The sequence below is a fragment of the Thermothielavioides terrestris genome, chromosome 1 (genome assembly GCF_000226115.1).
Source record: "Thermothielavioides terrestris NRRL 8126 chromosome 1, complete sequence".
Lineage (NCBI taxonomy): Eukaryota > Fungi > Ascomycota > Sordariomycetes > Sordariales > Chaetomiaceae > Thermothielavioides > Thermothielavioides terrestris.
This window is the reverse complement of record NC_016457.1, coordinates 6,987,502-7,008,624: the sequence shown is the minus strand read 5'-3', so window position 1 is coordinate 7,008,624 and position 21,123 is coordinate 6,987,502. Positions and strand designations below refer to the sequence as shown.

The 21,123-nt window shown below is 45.6% G+C and overlaps 3 protein-coding genes across 3 annotated transcripts; 2 read left to right on the top strand and 1 right to left on the bottom strand.

The window, feature by feature from the left end:
• Positions 1–14,484: 14,484 nt before the first annotated feature.
• THITE_2109698 (uncharacterized protein) lies at positions 14,485–16,611 on the top strand. Its single transcript, XM_003650312.1, has 6 exons — positions 14,485–14,717; positions 14,789–15,591; positions 15,669–15,932; positions 16,015–16,179; positions 16,250–16,336; positions 16,389–16,611. Exons 1-6 carry the CDS (start codon positions 14,672–14,674, stop codon positions 16,443–16,445), a joined length of 1,422 nt encoding a protein of 473 aa, XP_003650360.1. The 5' UTR covers positions 14,485–14,671; the 3' UTR covers positions 16,446–16,611.
• Positions 16,612–17,339: 728 nt separating this feature from the next.
• Positions 17,340–18,855, bottom strand: THITE_2063451 (uncharacterized protein; the record flags this gene model as incomplete). Its single annotated transcript, XM_003650311.1, has 3 exons — positions 17,340–18,005; positions 18,070–18,267; positions 18,369–18,855. 3 exons carry the CDS (start codon positions 18,853–18,855, stop codon positions 17,911–17,913), a joined length of 780 nt encoding a protein of 259 aa, XP_003650359.1. The 3' UTR covers positions 17,340–17,910.
• Positions 18,856–19,287: 432 nt separating this feature from the next.
• Positions 19,288–20,618, top strand: THITE_32567 (uncharacterized protein; the record flags this gene model as incomplete). Its single annotated transcript, XM_003650310.1, has 3 exons — positions 19,288–19,343; positions 20,400–20,508; positions 20,529–20,618. Coding segments are annotated over 3 exons (255 nt in total), but the record flags the coding sequence as incomplete, so codon positions are not given.
• Positions 20,619–21,123: the final 505 nt, after the last annotated feature.

Here is a 21,123-nt window from a genome sequence, read left to right as displayed (position 1 = left end):
GTGCTGGCACCAAGAAGTCAACGCCAACCTAGGCGGCTCATTGACTGCGTTCATGTCAGTTATTCGTACGCGGCGGCCTAACGGCGTGTGACCTGATGCATGCAAAAAAATGAGATAGTTGTGTGTTCCGCTTCCAGAAAGCCAGTGATGCACTGAGTGGTAGTTCCTGCAGTCATGCGACTGCCCGCTGTGTTGATGCTGTGGAGATCGCGTGAGAAAGTGAACAATGCCGTTGTCACCGTGGAGAATTGGGCACCAGATCTTGAGCAATATGACGTCCGTGGAATTGAGACGGTTGATTCCTAAAGGTGGTATTGCATATAAGCTTACACAACTGTCCACCGGGGCTCTTGATGAAGGAACTTGAACGGCACATGCTGGTCGTTCAATGCAAGCTTAACCGCTTCCTCTGCGCACGATCACAGCCAACGCGCCAACGAAGTCCCGCAGGTGATAAACCAGAACCAGGAGGTGATTTATTTACCTGGCTTCCGAATCTGAGGATGGTCGCCCTAAAGCCGGACCCATGTTTAGCCGCCGTTTGCCCCTTTTCAACCCCTTTTTGACTGGTCTTGGCAGCTTCACCAACCTACACTCACGAGCTCTCATGAAAGGTGGCGACCTTAACCGTGTGTCAGTCTTCTGCCTACCTAGGTAGGTATTAGCAGGATACCCGCCGCGCCTGACCTCGATGAGGGCGGGATCAAGGACACGGATTGCACGGCTGTCGACGCTGGCGGACGATGCTTGGATCGAGAGTCTCCCGGTGGAAGGTAGGACGAACTATCTCGACTCCACCCCCTACTGTCGACGGCATCACGACTTTCCATCCCAGCTGTTCACGGACATTCCCAAACTGCGCCAATGGCTGGGCGAAGCCGTCTTCCCTTACTTTGAGAAGAAGGGAAGAGTGTCCCAACTCGGTGCTGTGCGGGATCCAGCATCTCTCCTACGGCATCCGGTACTGGTCTGGCGACAATTGGCATGGTGCACCTGCTGTGTTGCCTTTAGCAACACAGCTCAACACAGCTGAGGGATGTTGCGGTTCAATAACTTCCTTGCTGAGGACGCCCCGTTTTGTTAATTCCTTCCCGGTCAGAAGTCAGTTTATCAGTGCACTGATTATCTCCGAGCGGCGATTCATTCAGGGCGGACCCCCCTGTTTTAATGTTTATTTATGTTGGGGGCAACGGAGCCATTGTGGTTCTCAAACACCAGGTCAAAGTGGGTCCAAATGGCTGCACCGCACACCCAATTTGACAGCAGTATACAACACACTGCCATCAGTGCCATCAATATTGAAGCTATAGATACTGCAAAAAACGGCCTAAATCGCCATTTTCTAGTGTTTTTATATACTCGTTGAAGCTCTATAGTATATTCTAGCTTAGTTAGCAGCCGTTCAATCGAATCAGGGGTATAGCGTGCCAGCAATACCCCTAAATCCTAGCTACCGACTTATTCCTAGCCTTTCTAGGCATCTTGTAGGCTTACCGCCATCTCCTAGGCTTCCTAAAGCTATAGATATATTGCTAGAGCCACTAACGAAGGCGCCACTATATAGTTCTTAGTATTATACCCTCGATGCCTCCTAGCTAGCCTAGCGTTGCTAAGCCTATTATACGACCTCCTACCTCTATTCTTAGGCGCCCTAGCGATCTACTACGTATAATACATCGCTCCTACCCTCTTCGTAGCCTAGTACAATTCTCGATAGCGCCTTCGAAGCGTAGTCGTACGCCTATGTAAGGAAGTAAGGCACTAGATCCTTCTCGCTATAGTGCCCACCTAGCTCGCGAAGCTCCTAAACCTCCCGACCCACCTAAAGCCGCTAGGCGGATCAAGGTCGTATTACGCTATACCGCTAAAGCCACTATCGCCGAAGCCCTAGCTATAGCAACGCCTATCGGCAATAAACGGATTAGGATCGTATTACGCTATACCACCGAAGCTACTACCGCCAAAGCTCTAGCTATAGCAACGTCTATCGACAATAAGCGGATTAGGATTGTATCGTACTATACCGCTAAAGCCGCTACTACCGCCGTTACCAAAGCTCCTACTATTGCCCTAGCCGCTAAAGCTCCTACTACTACCCCTACTACCGCTCTAGCTAAACCCTTGGCGCCTAAACCACTGATCCAACGTCGATAGATATATAATACGTCGAAGTCTTATAAAACAAACGTACCCGCTAATCGCTTATACCTTTAATCGAAATTTAGCTCTTGTTCAAAGCCCCTAGTATATTTAAAATCGCGTTCTATATCCTAGGGTCGACTAGATCGTTAAGTATAGTGTTCTAAGCCGCTACCACCTAAACCAATCAAGATATCTAACTTAAAGGAAGGTTCTAATACTATAGAGTATACCTAAGGCTACTTATAAGAGGAGGATACTAGTATCGATATTATAGAGCGTTCCTAAGGTCGTTTATAAAAGGAGGATACTAATATCGATATATTTAATATATTCGCTTTATTGCTACTACTAATATATTCTTAATCGCTAGATATCTAGCTATCGCTAATATAATTATAAGCTTAAACTAGAGGCTACTCTCGTTTACCTATACTAGATATTATACTGTTAACTTATATCCTATAATCGCTTTACTATCGAAGTAATATACTCCCTAATAGATCTACTTTACCTAGTACTATTATCGTCAATATCGCTTATATTATTAGGTTCTTTCTTACCCCTTTTTATTAAGGTCTTCGAACATCGCTACTACTCCTATAAAAGTGGAACTATCGCTATAAAGTTGCTATAGAATATATTAAATAAAGCGAAGTCGACGAAACGAAGATTAGCAACGATTTAAAGCTAAAGATCTAAGATACTATATACAACCTATATAACGAAGTAGTTAACAATGTTCAACGAAGTAGAATCGATATAGAACTTATATATACTACTATTATAGCTAGTGCTATAGCCTACCTTAGTCTAAGGGCCAACTTAAAGGTTTAATCGAATTCTAGGAGAGTAGATCACCTACTAGCGTACCTAATATTCCTTGCCACTAATTAGCTAATAAAGGCGTTGCTAAGCCAACTAGCAAAGGACTATTCTATTAATATCGAGTATAAATTTAAACTTACTAAACTATTATAGACGAGATCCTTAGCAGCTTCTACGCCCTTACCTCCTACGCCTATACCTACTTGCTAGCTATTCGATTACAACGCCCTAGTACTAGCTAATACTACTAGTTGATCTATACGCCCTACTATACTAGCTACGCCTATTAGCTAGAATAGGAGATCGACGGCAATATATAAGACGCTTATAAATACAATGCTAAACGAGGTACGAGTATATAACGCCTAGGAGCTAGATAAGGCGTATTTCTATCAACTGAGCAAGAAATGGCGTTATAGCCTAGATATATACTACCGCAACTACTATAAAGATATAGATATATAGCTCTAGTTCTATTACTAGGCGAATAGTGATAATACCCACCTTCTTATCACTATTTAGGAGATAGGCAAGTAGGCGAACTAGATCGAACGAGGTAAGGCTACTATTAATAGCCTACTAGGCGCCCTAATTAAAAAGTAGTTTAGCTCTATATAGGCTAAGGCCAATTAGGGCATTGCAGTAGGTTCAAATAGCAAGGTTATCAAGCGTATACAAGGCGTAGAAATCCTCTTTAACCTATAGTTCAATATTATAAGCAATATAGACGATTAGAACTAAATAGCGCTAGCTCTATAGCTATATAGCGTGCCTTAGCTATATCCTAAAGCTTAACAATAGCCTATAGTAGCCTCGAATATAACGGCAACGATCAATACAATGAAGCTAACCTTACTATCGCTACCTACCTCGAAGACACTTCCCTCTATTGCTAGTACCATTATCCTATAGGAGACTGTTATACTAATATGCTCTTCGTCGCCACTATCTAAACTATATAGCAAAGAGCCTTTAAATATTATTAACAACTTCGTTAAAACCTTTACTCGCTAACATTGCCTATTAGGCTAGAAGGATATAATAGCGGCTCTCTATTAAGTTAGCCAATCTCTCTATATAGAGAGTAGGAGGGTTTACGATATTTATTAGCTTCCTAATATATAGTTTTACAACAATAAGTTCCTATAGCACCTAATTCCTACGTTTTATAATATAATAAAAGGCTTCTTTAAGAAGAAAGCAGAACTAGCTAGCTTTAATAATAGCCTAGTTCGAAACGCCTAGCAAGGCGCTTAATAAGACGCTTAACAGGATAGTATATTCTTTTTACATTGCTAGGGCACTATAGCTAACGTTTAATAGTATACTAGCTTCTTTAAGCACCTAGTCTATTTATCTACTATATAATTCCCTCGTTAACGCCTTAGCTTATTATACACCCTCGAATTACCTATTGGAACTAGAAGAGGTAGAACTTAGATATATAGAGGAGATAATAGAACAATAGGCGGTAGATAGCTTAGAAATAGCCTCTTTCGTAGAAGAAGAAGAGGAGGAAGAAGATAATTGATATAGGGTAGGAGGAATAGGGGGGTTATATAACCCATATGTCTGTGTATATAGATTAGATAGGGTGCCCTGCGCCCTACGTTGTAGACTTTGTAGCGCTAGGCCTATTTGGGCAGGCGGTGTGCATATATGTGTTCTGCCCTATAGACATATATTTCTTAGTATACTACCGCCCAGATCTTCGATCTACTATTATCATTAATCTACATCTTATTATTCTACGTATCTATAGCACTTCTCTATATCAAGTAGTAGCTACGACTATAAGATTATTAACTTGATCATTTTCTTCCTTTTCGTTATTAATCGACTAGTCTATATAGTAGCTTTGCTAATAGCAGTAGCTAGTTAAACCCCCGCTTTCTTCGTATAGCGACTTAACGAGGTCGATAGCGTTGAAGGTATCTAATCCACTTTGAATGATAGTTTAGTCGAAGAGCCTTGATCGTATAGCGGTTCTACTAATAGCGATTGCGATCTTTAGCTATCGATCGATTAGTCTATATAGTAGCGATCCTAGTCGTCGATAGCAGTAGCTGATTAACTATCTAGTTCTTTTCGTATAGTAGCGACGGCCGATAGCGATTGGAACGCCCTTTTCTCTAGCCCAACGACGAACCTTTTATTAGGCCTTTATCAACTATTAATATATCAATAATACACCTATTTAACCCGACTTCCCTAGTTTAAACTAAGGCGATAGTCAAGATAGCTAATCATAGCTATAATATTTGTTTTCGCGCCTCCTCGCTAGCTAAGCAACTCTCTAAGTATAATGCCGCTCTGTCTAAGAAGATTAAGGAGATGATATATACCTTATACAAGGGATTTATTTCTCTAGCTCTAGAGCTGCTAGTTCTAAGGGATTCTACTTATTACGACATTAGCTAAAATAATTACAACGATATACAACTAGGCAATGAGCTATTCTTTAAAGACGTCTAGAGCGACTCTAAGGAAGCTAAAGATATTCTAAACCTCCTAGAGTACATCAAGGTCGGCACTAATCGACCTTTCGTCAAGTAGCTTGACTAGACCATTGGCGAATATACTACTTTGTTCGAGGATATTATCGCTATAGTCAATTAACTTTAAGCTAATGTCGTTAAGATTCGACCTATATTCGATAGGTTAATAAGCTTTTGCGATCGCTTTAAGGACCTACTAGGGTTTATAAATCAACTTAAAGTAGCTATTACCTAAACTAGAGAAATCGCCTAATAAGTTTAGTACTAGGATAAGCTCTTCGCTTAGTATATATAATATATTGATAATTGGTTAAATAAGATCAATAACGCTATTATCTAGCTAGCTACTAAGGATCGATTGGCTAATCCTATATTAGCTAAGGAGCCTTCGCTAGCTACTTCTATATCGACTATAGAGCTATAGCTATACGCCTTTTCTATTTAGAGCTATCGTTTAGTAGTAATAGTAGCCTCTTTAATAGAGAGCCTCTACGTACCTCCTTTAGTCTAGCCTACTCAACTTTGTATATAGACCGCCTTTCCTATCCCTTTAGAAGACGTTGGTATCGGTATAGCCTATAACCTAGCTATAGATATACTGCTAGTACGTCTAGCTTATATTATATACCCTAACAATTTATATTTAGGCGGTTAGCGCTAGGCCGCATCGCCTTATAGCGACCTACCTTAGGCAAAGTCGCCTTAGAGCAACCCTTGCTAAGGCGAGCCGCCTTAGGATAATTAACGCTAGGCTACGTCGCTTCTTAGGCGGCCCCCTAGCGCTAGCGGCTATAATCTAAACGACCTAAGCGACCTAGACGATAGCGACGGTAGGCGCTATCTAAACAACCGTTTAAACAACTATCTACCTTTCCCGCCTCCTCCGAACTATAGTTACTAGGAGTATTCCTATAATACTACTAGTACTAGAGGTAGCTAATCTATCTCTACCTTTAAGATTAAACGCAATAATATTAGTACTTTTAACCCTAATTATAAGGACTTTGACGATATAAGCATTGTTATAGATAGTAAGAATATGATTTTTACTAATATCTATTGCTTTATCTAACGTTTATCAACTTTTCTAGAGGACTCTGACACTAGCTACGATATAGCTTAGTAAATCCTATACCTCCTACCTATAGTTCTTACTAGCCAAGCCCTACTTTAGTAGAACGGCGAAGTCACTGTTTAGAAGCGCTTATAGTAGTGCTAAGCTAGCTTAAATACAGTCTTTGATCAATTAGTAAAGCGTTTTACAATAGATCGCTAAGTGACTATTAACAAGTTTAACCGAGGACGGTTGACTATTAGGTATATCGTAGAGAACCTCGACGCCCTAATGAACTTCTTCTAGAAGAAGTTGCGTTTTATATATATAGTAGGCTAGATCAATTATAACAATTTAAACTAGTATAACGCTATAGGCACTATCTATAACCGTTTAGATTCGACTATTATATCTTTTCTTTTGTAGCCTAAGACGAAGTACACTTTAGCGCGCTATATACGTAAGATTATAGAAGTATAGCCTATATTTGTTACTATAGTTTATAATAAGTTCTTAGAGTTGAAGAAGTCTTCGCTTACTAGTAAGTCTACTACTTTTAGCAATACTAAGTCTAATAAAAAGCTCTTTAGATATGCTAATCGCTATAGCGACGACTATTAAAACTACGACGATGATCGTTGTAACTAAGATTACAATCAAGGTAGTAAGTACCGTTTAAATAACTACGATTCTAAGTGTAACGATCGAGCCTAAGACTAAGCGTACCTTATCGACGACGCTAATTCGAAGATGTTATCCGATTTGGAAGCCGATAACGAAGCTAAGGCTAATTATAAGTCATCTGTTTCCAATAGTACCAACGACTTAGATATTACCTATATAGCTTACGATTTAAAGCTAACCTATTATAAGTGCTATTAGACATTTAATACGGTTTTTGCTACCAACGTGTATATCTACGCCTATAGTAAGACAATTGTTCCTAAGAGCGTTTACCGCTATTGAGCTAATTAGGCTAACCTAGGCCGTTGAACCTACGGATATTGCGATATACTATTTAATTTATAGAACTAGCTCTTTAAGTATTTGAAAACCTATTCGGTAGCTGTTTCTAGCTCTATCAAGTGCTTAGAGTAGGCAACTACTATTGTTGAGGATACCTTAGAGGACGATATCCTATTCGCCAAAGGCTCTAGCTCTACCGTAGATTTCACTATCAACCTAGAAGTGCAAAAGGCCTTTGAAGTAGCCGACCTAAGTATCGACAGCCTATATAGCGCCTATACCTATTTGTACATTAAGGCCTATACTTAGCCCGACTACGAAGACTTAGAAGTTTACTTCGATCTAAGTACTAGCTGTTTAATTATCGACAAGACCTTTTTAAGTACCCTTAAGTACTCGATTAAACGCTACAATAGCCAAATTCGTAGTATTAGAAAGACTTCGCCTACCTAGTGGGCAACCTTTGTCATTTACCTACTAAGCGTTACTGCTATTGGCCTAGTACTCCTCAAGTTCATTTAGTCTGCCTAGGTAATAGATAAGTTGCTCGCTAACCTTCTGTTGGGAGCCGACTTCCTAGATCTATATTAGGCCTCTATCGACTATAGTACGAAGATCGCTAGCCTATACAGTATTCTAGGAAGATTCGATATACTATTCGCTATATATACCTAGACGTTCCTCTATATATATAAAGTCAAGACTATATACGCCATTACCTTATAGCCTAAGTAGGAAGTGTTCGTCGCTATAGAATATAAGCCTTTTCCGATAGACTGGTCTATAATGTTCAACGCTTGCTATCCTACTATATTGAACGCCGTTGTCAACGCTAAGACCCTAAAGGTGGTAGCTCCTAAAAACCTAACTAAGGGAGTTCTTACTATTTTAAAGCGCTACCCTATCGGCTATATCGAAGATACTAATGATAGTAGTTACCTCGCCTACTCGTAGGAGATAGCTTTTATAGCATTGACTATAGCGACCGCCTTAATAGCTATATTGTCTATCGCTATAAACCTTAGTTTAGTTCAAACCGCTATTTAGTACACTAGCCTTAGCGTATTAACTACATTCGATATATATAGCCCTGTTTATATCGTTCTAGGAGACTTTATACAACTTGTGAGCGATGTTTTGTCCTAGACCCTAGCAACTTCGTAAGATTCGCTAGAGCTATCAACGCCTTATAGCGATATAGTGTATTAGCTAGCTACTTTATCTAAATTAGGACCTCTATTATACCAATTAGTATACCTACTAAGGTAGCCTGCCTAGCCTATATTACGCCTATCGATCGAGGATCCTAGTATCGAAGGCTATACTAATAGGTATAATCCGCGCCCTAAGCCTATAAGCCTAGATTCTACTAATAGGCGTAATACGCCTCTAATGCCTAAGGCTAACGGTTATACTAATAGGTACAATTCTAAACTTAAATTGCTGCCTAAGGACTATAAACCGGTAGTACTAGAGAAGTACTCAACTCTAGGCCTTAAGATACCTACCGACTTACTAGAGATATTTACTTTAGAGGATATATATATATATACCTAAGATTATAAGCTAGCTTAGTGATTTATTGACATCGTTAAGCGTTATCCCCGCCTATAGAAGGATAAGGGCCAAGTTGTCTAGGATAAAGAGGATATAATGTAAATGCCTCTTATAGAAGGCTAGTAGCATTAGAAGATTTATACTTGCTAATACCCTCTAAGCGCTTACGATCATAAGGTTCTCAATGCTACTTTCGACGAACTATATTAACAAAAGTGCTTTGAATAGGCTATAAAGGTCACTCCTTTTATATATCTAGTATTCATCGTTTAGTATACCTCTTATAGTAAGATCAAGGGCTATATAGTCATTGATTTATATACTCTTAACAAGGTTATAGTACCTAACAACTACCCTCTACCTTTATAATTAGATATTATTATATATCTACGAGGCAAGAAGTTTATTACCGCTATCGATACTATATCCTTCTTCTACCAATTCGATATATATCCTCTATATTACGACCGCTTTACCTTAATTAGCCCTTATAGATTAGAATAGCTAAAAGTATATTTAATAAGCTACTGCAACACTCCTATATATATCTAGCGCTTTATAGACCAGTTGCTTTGCCTTTATACCTCTTTCGTCTATATATTTATTAACGACATTATCATCTTTAGCGACATTGCAGATAAGTACGCTAAGTATCTAGAAACCGTCTTTAGCCTCTTCGAGAAGAAGAATATCTCTATCGCTCTTACTAAATCTTATATTGTATATCCTAGCGTAGAGCTACTTAGTTTCTATATCGATAGATTTGGACTAACTAATATAGAGTACTGTATCGCCGCCTTTAGGAACCTTGCTTTTCCAAATAACCTAAAAGCCCTAGAACAGTATATCGGCGTATTAGGATTTCTATACTACTTAATCCTATACTATATATAGCTTATCGAGCCTCTTTAGAACTGTAAGACTATACTGCTTACGAAAGGCTAAGCTACTAGCTAAGTACAAAATAGTAACCCTAGTAAGCGCGCCGCCTATTGCGCTAAGACCTCCTTCGAACCTACGCCCATTGAAAAAGCCTCCTTCGAAGCTATTTAGGATATTATCTATAAACTAGACCCGACTATCTTAGTCCACTTCGACCCTAACAAGACCCTCTTCTTATAGATCGATAGATACCTAGAGCGTAGCTTTGGCGTTATAGCGTTCTACCTCGCTAATAGTTACAAATAGAAGCCTAGAACTATTATCCCATTAACCTAGGTTTAGCCCGTTATATTCCTAAGCAGGTACTTTACAAAGGAGGAACTTCGGTATAGACTTTCCAAATAAGAAGTTGCTTACCTTGTTTAGGTAGTTAAGAAGCTATATACTACGATCTATTCATTGTATAAGCTTATCGTCGTCCTTATAGATTACGCCTCTACGAAAGGCATCGTTAACTAGACTATTTTAGACACGTCGTCTACTAAGCAGGCTAATTATAGGCTTATCAACGTCTTTATTTACCTTTTATAGTACAACTTAGAGATCTATCACCTTCTAGGCCGCCTGAACCTAGTGCCTAATGTACTTAGCTATTTAAAAGCTCTATAGGATGATCCGAATCGTAAGAATAGCTCCGGTAACAACGATATAGTCCTCAACAATATCTGGTTCGCCTTTATAGAAGCGAAGCTAGATAACGACCTTCAAGCTTGCTTTATAGCTATATACTCTTATAATACTAAGTACGCTACTATTATTAAAGATCTTACCGTCGAATTAGCTACTAAAGGCAGTAGTAAGGTTTTCTTTTAGCCTAGCCTCCTGTTTATCCTTATAGATAGCCTTCTCTACAATATTCAATTCGACGGATTGCACTTACTCTATATACTTTACAATATAATTTAGACTATCTTAGAAGCTACCTACAATAAGAAGCACTACTTTAGTACTAAGCGGATGTTATACGATTTATAAGGTACGTCAATAGCCTATAAAACCTATAACGTTAAGAAGTACGTTAAACTATACCCAAAGTGCTAAGTCAATACAACGGATCGTCGCTTTGAACTAGGCAACTATCAACCAATTCGACCGTCTAATACCTTGCCGATACACGTTATCGCTATTGATTTTATTCTAGGCCTACTGAAGGTCCTAGCTGCCGGTTTACCTTAGTAGCTCCCGAACTACGACCACTTCGATAGCTTATTTATAGTATCTTATAAGTTATCGAAGTGTACCCTCCTTATTTTAGGCAATTCTAGCTATTTAGCTTAGGAATAGGGGTATATTCTAATTTGCTAACTGCTTCTTAGCGACTAGGGCGTACCTACTGCAATTATCTCTAACCATAATCGTAAGTTTACTTTCAACCTTTGGCAAAGCGTTTAGAAAGCCTTAGGCACTAAGTTGCTAATAACAATATCCTACTACCTATAAGTGGACAGCCTTTTAGAGCATAAGAACTAGATAGTAGAAATCGTAATCTACTTCTATATATTTGAGCACTCTAAAGGCAATTAGCTAAATATTATTATACCTCTACAATAGTACCTCAACAACGTTTATACTAAAGCTATTAAATCCTCGCTTTATAAGTAGCTCTTTGGCTTTAAGCTTCCTAGACCTTTAGAAGCTCTTACTAACCAAGCTACTACTAAGCTAGCTACTATTCTAGCCCTATAAGATGCTCTATAGTAGGATGCTCAATTAAGTATAGACTTTGCTATAGTATATACTAAACGCTATTACAATAGTAAATACTATGACATTGAGTTCAATATAGGCAACAAGGTTTATTTACGTTTGTACTACGGTTACTATCTCTTAGGCAACCTATCCTAGAAGTATTTACAATAGTGCGCTAGGCCTTTTCCGATCAAGCGCTACGTTAGGCGTCTAGTATACGAACTAGATCTCCTAGCTAATATAGGTATCTACCTAGTCGTCTCTATCGCTTACCTTCGCCTAGCTCTTTAGGAAGAGGATCTATTCAACTATAATACACTGCCTTCTAGCCTAATCGTCGACTCTTAATTAGACTACTCCTCTAATAACAACGAATTAGACGATAAATACGAGGTTGATATAATCCTTGACTACAAGGTTATATAGAAAGGCCTTAAATACTTGATCAAATAGACTAGCTACGGCTAAGAAGAGAGTGTTTAGAAGACTGTACACGAGCTACATTATATATAGCGCCTAATCAACGAATACTAGGCTCGCAAAGGCGATTATCTAGATCGCCTAGTCTCTTAAGAAGAGCCTCCTATATCTGATTAGGCACTTTAACCGGCATATAAGCGTAGCCAGCTTCGTAAGAACCCTATTCCTGTTGATGACGACAAAATACGGAAGAAGCTAGTTGATCGCTATCCGGATCAATCCGGTATTGTGCTTCCGGCCCTACGTTGTAGCACTCGATTAAAGGGTATTTGACGATACGAAGGATCTAGATAGGTAAGGCAATAAGGGCATTGCCGTTTTTTCCTATAGGCCTGGACTTGATATAGGGCAGGAGGAATAGGGGGGTTATATAACCTATATGTCTATGTACGTAGATTAGATAGGGTGCTTTACGCCCTACGTTGTAGACTTTGTAGCGCTAGGCCCATTTAGGCAGGCGGTGTACGTATATATGTTCTGCCTTATAGATATATATTTCTTAGTGTACCACCGCCCAGATCTTCGATCCACTACTATTATCAATCTACATCTTGTTATTCTACGTATCTACGGCACTTCTCTATATCAATAATAAACTATAACTATAAATCTATTTATAGGGCATAGTGTTCAACCTACTATACTAGTATTTTAAAACTTCTAGAACTACTTAGAATACAATACTATATAATCCACCGCCTTGCTCTCCTCCTAGAATAGTATTATCATCTTCCTAAAGTGCCTATATATAGCTATAACATCGTTGGCAACAGTAGTATAGGCATTACAAAGAAACTCCTTAAAGTCCTTATCTAAGTAGTCCTATACAAACATCTTCTAGTAGTTCCAACGGATATAGGCCTTAATATTATAGAACGTCGCCTCGATTAGGTTAAAATCTAGCGAATATAGTAGCAAATACTATAGTAGAACGCTAGCCTCTTAATAGGCCTATTTAACAGCATTGGCTTAGTACTATAATATATTATTTATAACGAGAATACTATAGCGATCTAGGAATAGCCTTATCTTAGGTAGAATATACTCCTTTAGCTATATAAAGAAGCCTTCCTAGTTAGAGTAACCTTGCTAGACCAATAGGTTAAGAACTCTATCGACTATAATAGTAGGGAAGATATAATAGCGTTTCCCTCTCTTTGTAATATCGTCGACGACAAGGGTAATACCTAGTAGCGCCTAGCCAATATAACGAACGTTATCTCTTCGATCAAAGCCCAATTTATTGTAAAATATAAACATCTCTACAATAAATATAGCCACCTTTCTAAGGTAATCGAGCTAGAGGATATAGTTCTATTGTATAGCCTTTTATAAAGCTATTTTCTTCCTCTACTAAGCCTAGCGAAAATAGCGAGATATTATCTCGATAGATACAAATATATAGTATTCTTCGAAAAAGAAGGTCTATATCTTATTAAAGTAAAGGTCGGACTTATAGGCAAGGTGGTCAAGGAGTTCCTAATAGTTATAATACGTCAACTAACTACTAATATACATTATTATTAATATATTAGAAAGAACAAACCTCTATAGCCTAAGGCTATAATATATAGACGTTCTATAGCATTATAGACTTTGGAAAAGGATCGCCAATAAGTTTAAACAGCCGTTTATACCGATATACCTAGCAAAGGCTAACCTCTGCCTTACGTATAATAACCTATAGCGGTTCCCTAGTGTAGATTATAATGGCGATCAAGCGCCTCTAGCGCTCATTGATATATCGAACTATAGTGCCTAGGCGGGCCAGGGCACGTTACGTATATAGCGATATACCTAGGCGCGTTCCTAGCTAGGCACTTCGTCAGATAGCGGAACGGAAGGCGGTTCGAATATAGGCACCTAGGCGGTTCGAAGGCGGGCTCCTAGGCAGTTCGAAGGCGGGCTCCTAGGCAGTTCGAAGGCGGGCTCCTAGGCAGTTCGAAGGCGGGCTCCTAGGCAGTTCGAAGGCGGGCTCCTAGGCAGTTCGAAGGCGGGCTCTCAGGCAGTTCGAAGGCGTGTACCTGGGCAGTTCAAGGGCGGGCTCAATAGCTAAGTTCAGGGGCTCGATAGCTATGCTGACTAAGCTGTAGAGCTTCAATAAGTATACAAAAACATTAGAAAATGGCGATTTGGGCCGTTTTTTGTAGTATCTACGGCTTCAATATTGATGGCACTGATGGCAGTGTGTTGCATACTGCTGTCAAATTGGGTGTGCGGTGCAGCCATTTGGACCCACTTTGACCTGGTGTTTGAGAACTACAACAAGCGAGTATGCATTCGCTGAGTGGCCAATGGCCGCTGAGTGCCTCTTTCGGCTGCGGAGGATTTTGCGGGGTTCCCCGCCTGCTTCCAGGTTGGGTTTCGTGTGGCCTGCTTGGCTTTGGAGGAACTCCTCTTTCACGCAACTTCTTCAACCTTCTTGTGATTCAATTTGAGAGCTAGCGACCAGAACCTCCAATTGTCATCGTGAAGCAGACAAAGCGACACCACGGCTGTGTAACCTGTCAATGTCGGAATGGGATCTAGGGCGCCAGAGCAGGGCGATCGCCGGTATTTCCACGGTACGTCGGGCTTTGTGACCGCCAGTTTCGCGCTGTTCCAGTTTTCCGGTGCGTATGCTCATCCCCGGCAGGAGACTCGTTCCCCCCGAATGAGCCGGTCCCAGTGGATGCAGGCGAGCCGCGAGAGTCGCACACGTCTCGCGACGGAGATGGCCGTTTTGAAGGCGTCGCGACCGGCGACGATGATGATGGCGATGGCGACGGTGAGGGCGAGGGCGGTGAAGTGAGCCCGGCTTCACCGTCGACCGAAACTGCAGTCGCACAGAAGAAACGGAAGCGACCCAACAGGAAGAAGCCCAAGAAGAAAGGCAAGGGCAGCCTGAAGCAGTCGTCGCCGCCGAGGGTTCCCGTGAGCCAGCTCTTCCCGTCCGGCCTCTATCCCGAGGGCGAAGTGCAAATCTACGATCAAGTCACGGCCCGCACAACGGCTGCCGAGCTGCGCTACAACAATCGCCAGCGGTACTGGGAAGACGACACTTTCCTCCAGAACTACCGCAAGGCCGCTGAGGTGCACCGCCAGACCCGCCGATGGGTCCAGGAGACGGCCAAGCCCGGCCAGACCCTCAACGACATCGCCGAGGGGATTGAGGACAGCGTCAGAGCGCTGCTCGAGAATGCCGGCCTCCAGCCGGGAGAGGCCCTTAAGTCCGGCTTGGGCTTCCCTACCGGTCTGTGCCTCAACCACCAGGTCGCGCACTACACGCCGAATCCGGGCCAGAAGCCGGTCGTCCTGCAGGAGCAAGACGTCTTGACCGTGGATTTTGGCGTGCACATCAACGGCTGGATCGTCGACAGCGCCTTCACCATGGCGTTTGACCCGACCTACGACAACCTCCTGGCGGCCGTCAAGGACGCCACCAACAGCGGGATCAAGGTGACCACACCGCCCGTCTCCCCTTCGTCACCGAGTGGGAAGCAGGGAATCAGCTGACTAACAAGCACTGTGTATAGACGGCCGGCGTAGACGTGCGCATCAGCGACGTCAGCGCCGCCATCCAGGAAGCCATGGAGAGCTACGAGGTCGAGATCCGCGGCAAGACGTACCCCGTCAAGGCGGTCCGCAACCTCTGCGGGCACAACATCGCCCGCTACCACATCCACGGCGGCAAGTCCATCCCTTTCGTCAGGAACAGGGACCAGACCAAGATGGAGGAGGGCGAGGTGTATGCCATCGAGACCTTTGGCACGACAGGCCGCGGCATTGTCGTCGACGATGTGGGTTTCTTCAGCTCCCTTCTCTTCTCCCTTTCTCTACCCATTCATTCGAAGCTTGCTAACAGAGGTTGTACTGTACAAGATGGGCATCTACGGCTACGGATTGCACCACGACGCGCCGCTGAACGTACCCGTGTCGCTGTCGTCTGCCCGGCGTCTGCACAAGACCATCCGCGAGAACTTTGGCACCATTGTCTTCTGCCGCCGGTACCTCGAGCGCCTGGGCGTGGAGAAGTATCTCGCCGGCGTAGGTCTTCTTTTTTTGTTCTCGGTCCAGACATGGCCCCTGTCTCAGACGGTGCTGACCACATGCGCAGATGAACTGCCTCGTCGCGAACGGAATCGTCGAGGAGTACCGGCCGCTGATGGACATCAAGGGGTCGTGCTCGGCCCAGTTTGAGCATGTGGGTTGCATGGCGTTGTGGTCTTATACCTTCAGAGCTGACATTCCCTTAGACATTCCTCCTCCGAGAGACGCATAAGGAGGTGTTGAGTCGCGGAGATGACTATTGATCAGCAGGCCAGCCAGCGGTTGTCATTTCACGGCGTTTAGGTTCGCAGGATCTGCTTTTTTGTTTTCGGATTTCTGTCCCTTGGTACTGGTTTTTTCCCCACTGGGGTTTTTTCCCAGTACCGTGACGCGAATGCGAAGGGACTCGTAAAGCAAGGATGAATTCAGCTATTATGACACCTGATGCCAGCCCCGTGAGTGAACTATGTCGTCGGATTCAAGCTCGCTCAGGGGGGCTATCGTACTCGGGAGCCCCCCTCACACAGCGTATTCAACACGCGGGCAGCGTGCGTAAACTGGGATGAGAACCGTCCTCAACCTTGGCCACGGAAACTAGCATTGAGACAACCTTTCGGTAGCATTCCCAGCCGACCCAGTTATCCAGACCAAGCCAGCTACGAAATCTGGCCAGTCTAAGCACCACCCAACAACACCTGACACCAGATTTACCCCGACCAACACCAAACTCACGGAACCAGCCATTGAGCAGCAGACAACCTGCATGATGGACAGCGACCCTCCAACCACTCACGCAGTCCTGACCCACCTCCCTCTCACAACGCACCACACGCTGCGGCGGACTCTCCAAGACTCCGTCCAGCAGGTGAACCCCCAACCCTGCCATCATTCAAACCCGACCCCGGCGCCGCGATGCAGGCGAGCAGGCGAGCCGCCCACAATCGAAAAGTTCCGAGTCCCCCTCCCCTCGTCCGGCTTCCAAACACCCCCATTCTCTCGCCTTGCCCGCCCCCCGGCGACACCCGTCTTCCCAGCCCTTACACAGTACGTCTCAAAACCCCATTCGCCAAGACCCCCCTCTCTCTGCTTCCAGTCTCAGCAACAACACACGCTGAAGACGATGTTCGGCTTTCTGCCGGCTGAAAAGTTCGGCGTGACCTGGCATGACCTGACGTGAGCGCGACCTGATAAGGGCGATCGCGCCTGTTGCGCTGCCGGCGTTGGGGAAGGCAGGCAGGCAGGCAGGCAGGCAGGCCTTGGGTAGGCATGTAGAAGTGGGAGCTGGCTGGCAGCTCGCTGCCAGACTCGGACTTTGTTCCGTTCAGTCTCGGCTGGGGTGGGTGGGTTGTTTGGTCGCCAGGGCTGGCCTCGCTCGGCTCGTTTCTTGGACGTGTTTGAACCGTTCGGGCTGGGTCCTCTTGGACGTGAGGGTGGAAGCAAGCGACGCGGACCTGCACAGTCGAGAGAAACCCGTCGGGGGGATGGGGAGCAGCTGGGACGGCGTTTGCTTGGTGTGGGCAGTAGGTAGGAAGCCAGTCCGCAGATGTCCGAGGAGTTTCCGACATCTCTGCTGGACCTGCAAGGCCCGTCTGGCAGCGCAGGCGTCGTACGCAGTGTTCGCAGCAAGGCGAACTGCTGGGAGTCTGCAGAAGTGAAGGTGATAGGAGGCTTTCGAGGCAGCGCCAGCCACCCGGCGCAGATGGCGATATTGAGGCGCAGTGGAACAGCTCACAAGTAGGGCATGCGCTTGGTTACGAAGTCCATTGGCCACTTGGCGTATTTTTTGTACTCGTCAGGCAAGGCGTCCGCGACGCGTTGCATCCCTACCGAATACGTCAGCTAGACTGTTTCCTGCTGTAGATGACCCAACTCGGATTCGTTACTTACACGCGATGGAGGACTTCTCGCGGTAGGCAAAGCGCCGTCCAAAGCGGCCGAGGGCGAAGTAGCCGATGGCGTACTCGATGAGAATGAAGTGGATGAGCTGCAGCTGGGCGCTGTAGTTTTTGGGGTCCATGAAGGATTCAAACTCTTCCTTGCTTGCGAGGTTGACGATGGTGTACTGGTGGCCGAATTCGGCAAACGCTGATTTTGGGGTTGGGACGTCAGCCGTCAGACCTGGAATAGTAGTAACCGCTGGCGGTGAAGGAAAGGGTCCACGGCAGCGGCGGGAGGTAGCGACTGACCAGCCTTTGCGGATATTCGCGCCAGCCTAACGACGCGCTCAGTGGCGGCCATGAACCGGACCTCCAGCGGGTTCGAGCAGAGAGGAGCCAGGGCGCGCAAAGACTCGAGAAATTCGTCGAGCAAACTCTCCTGCTCTGGGTCGAGTGGCACTGGGGCCGTCCCAATGGCGTTCCGGACGTCGTAGGTGTAGCCATGGCGGGTGAATTCATGAAAGATGGAGTCCTCAAAAGCCCTCAGCGACGTGGTGGCGATGACATGGCAACCCTTGATCATGGCCATGAACTCGGTCATGCCCTCGGGCATGCACGAGGCTTGGAAGGCCAGGGACATGATGGTGCCAAACCTGGCGTCGGCCTCGGCGGTGCAGCGGGCGGGCGTGCTCAGGGCCTTGTTCAGGGACTGGATGGCTTTGACCCGGTGAGAGAGCGCGTGGGACTCGAAGTCGCCGCCGTAGACGGAGAGATGCGAGGCGGCCATGCCCAGCATGGCATGCATCAAATAATCATACTTGGCAGAGTTGGGCCGCCCGGGCCCCTAGTCAGCACACTGCCAGCATCCCCCCATCGGCGGGGGAGAAGGGCACGGGGGGGAAGGGGGGAAGGGGGGAACGAACACTGTGCGAGAGGACAGCGACGCTACGCCAGATCTCCTCGCCCATGATGGGCAGAGGCGGGTAGCCGGCGACCAGGAAGTGGTGGAAGAAGCGCAAGTCGGTGAAGGAGAACTGAGTCGGGGACGACTGCAGCGGGACGGCGGGCGCCGAGATCATGGCCAGGGTGGACTCGAACACGGAGCGGGGGCGGCCGTCCGGGTACTCGCACGCGAGGCCGATGCGGGTGCAGTTGGCGCATTCGGGGCGTGTCTCTTGGCACTTGACTTTTCTGCGCTTGCAGTTGAAGCAGCCACGGCGCGACTTGGTGTGCCCCTTGCGCGGAATCGGCTTGCGGCGAACCCGGATGCTCAGCTCCATGCCCGTGGCCGGCGGGGTTGCCGCCGGGCTCGCCGCCGCCGAAGTCGGGCCCGAGTCGGCCCAGCCGTCATTCTCATTCTCCCTCTCCGCGTCCATCGTCCAACAACTATGTCCCCTCCGCTGCGCGGGCGTGGCCCTGACTCAAGCTGTCGATGGTCGCGAGCTGTTGCTGCAACGACCTGGGCGCGGCGGGCTCTCTTTTATTAACGCCTTTCAGTCCTCCACTACCTACTGTGTTATGCAGCTGAGTGACGCTAACGCTGACCGCCAAGGCGCAGCACCAGCCACTGCCGATTGGAGCGGCACATCTCCGGAGTCACCCCTGGCCTAGATGCCGCTGCCACTGAATGGACGCTTTACGGAATACTCCGTGCAATGCGCTAACGATAATTAGGAGGTAGTTACGTATGAGACAACCAACATTGGAAGGGCGCGCCTGGAGGCCTCCTCCGTAAGATTTTGGGCCAGTTGATGATGTGCGAGATAGGTACCGATATTTCATGGAGGGGACGGACAGAACACACGTCAAGCTCAGGTAGGCAGGTAGTTAGTTTCCGTTGAGTTTGAACTAGCGCTTCGTCGAATGGAAGGTTACCAACCAGCTTTTGTTTGCGAGACTCAAGTTGTGTTCCTCTAGGTCGAGCGGAGCATTGGCGTCTGCCTCTTGTCCTAGAAAAGCAAGAACATCACTGGGTGCTGACCGCTCATCTCCCACCTCCGCGGATAATGGAAACCGGGTCGAGCGAATGCAAGTGAAACTGCGTCGTGTGGCAGAGTACCTATTGGAGCGTTGTGCAGCACAGTACAGAACATACAGTACAGAATCTCGTATAGCTCAGTGCAGTGTACGGAATACTCTGTATACGTACGGCGCTCCAAATCCTTCACTGTCCATAAACGTGACACTCGTTTGCAACTAACTCCAACCAAACAAACAAACCTGGCCCACTTTCAAAATCGCTCTTCGCTATATGCAATAAAACATTGCCTAGGTACTCTGCCTATCGTTCCCGCTTACCTACCTATGGCTTGTGCGCACCCTACGGCACCTACAGGGCAGTTGCGCACCCTGCGGCACCCACAGTTACGCACCCTGCGGCACCTACCCACAGGGCAGTTGCGCACCCTGCGGCACCCAAAGTTGCGTACCTTGCAGCACCCGCAGTTGCGTACCCTACGGCACCCACAGGGCAGTTGCGTACCCTGCGGCACCCACAGTTACGCACCCTGCGGCACCCACAGTTGCGTACCCTGCGGTACCCACAGTTACGCACCCTGCGGCACCCACAGTTACGTACCCTGCGGCACCCACAGTCGCGCACCCTGCCTGCGGCAGCTACAGTTGTGCACCCTGCCTACGGCAACCACAGTTGTATACCCTGCCTGTGGCTTATATGGCCCTGCCTATAGCTCCTAGAGGTATTGCAAGGTGTAAGGTAGCTAAAATATCTTTAATTGCATAGAGCGAGGGGCGATTGTATAGAGCGAGGGGCGATTCTTGAAATCGGGTTGCAGCGGGGTAAGCTAGTTGCTGTGGCGATTGTTCGGCCGGTCAGTTGCAAACAGGTTTAGGTTAATGGACAGTGAAGGATTTGGAGCGCCGTATATACGGTTATTCTTAAAGAGGTCCCGCCTAGACTAATTTCGGAAGCTACCGTTTATACTAGACGCTACCTAGTAGTTATTCCGTACCTAGTTAGTCCGGTTGACCTATCATAGCTCGGAGGCCCTGTCGCCTACGTCATTTGTGCTTGGTGCTCAGCGGAGCGGGGCGCCTAGCGAAG

Excerpts from the sequence above, each read along its gene's own strand:
- THITE_2109698 (XM_003650312.1), top strand. The coding sequence starts at position 14,672 with ATGGGATCTAGGGCGCCAGAGCAGGGCGATCGCCGGTATTTCCACG. Across the intron at positions 15,592-15,668 it reads CCACCAACAGCGGGATCAAG|ACGGCCGGCGTAGACGTGCG; the intron begins GTGACCACACCG and ends CACTGTGTATAG. Across the intron at positions 16,337-16,388 it reads GCTCGGCCCAGTTTGAGCAT|ACATTCCTCCTCCGAGAGAC; the intron begins GTGGGTTGCATG and ends ACATTCCCTTAG.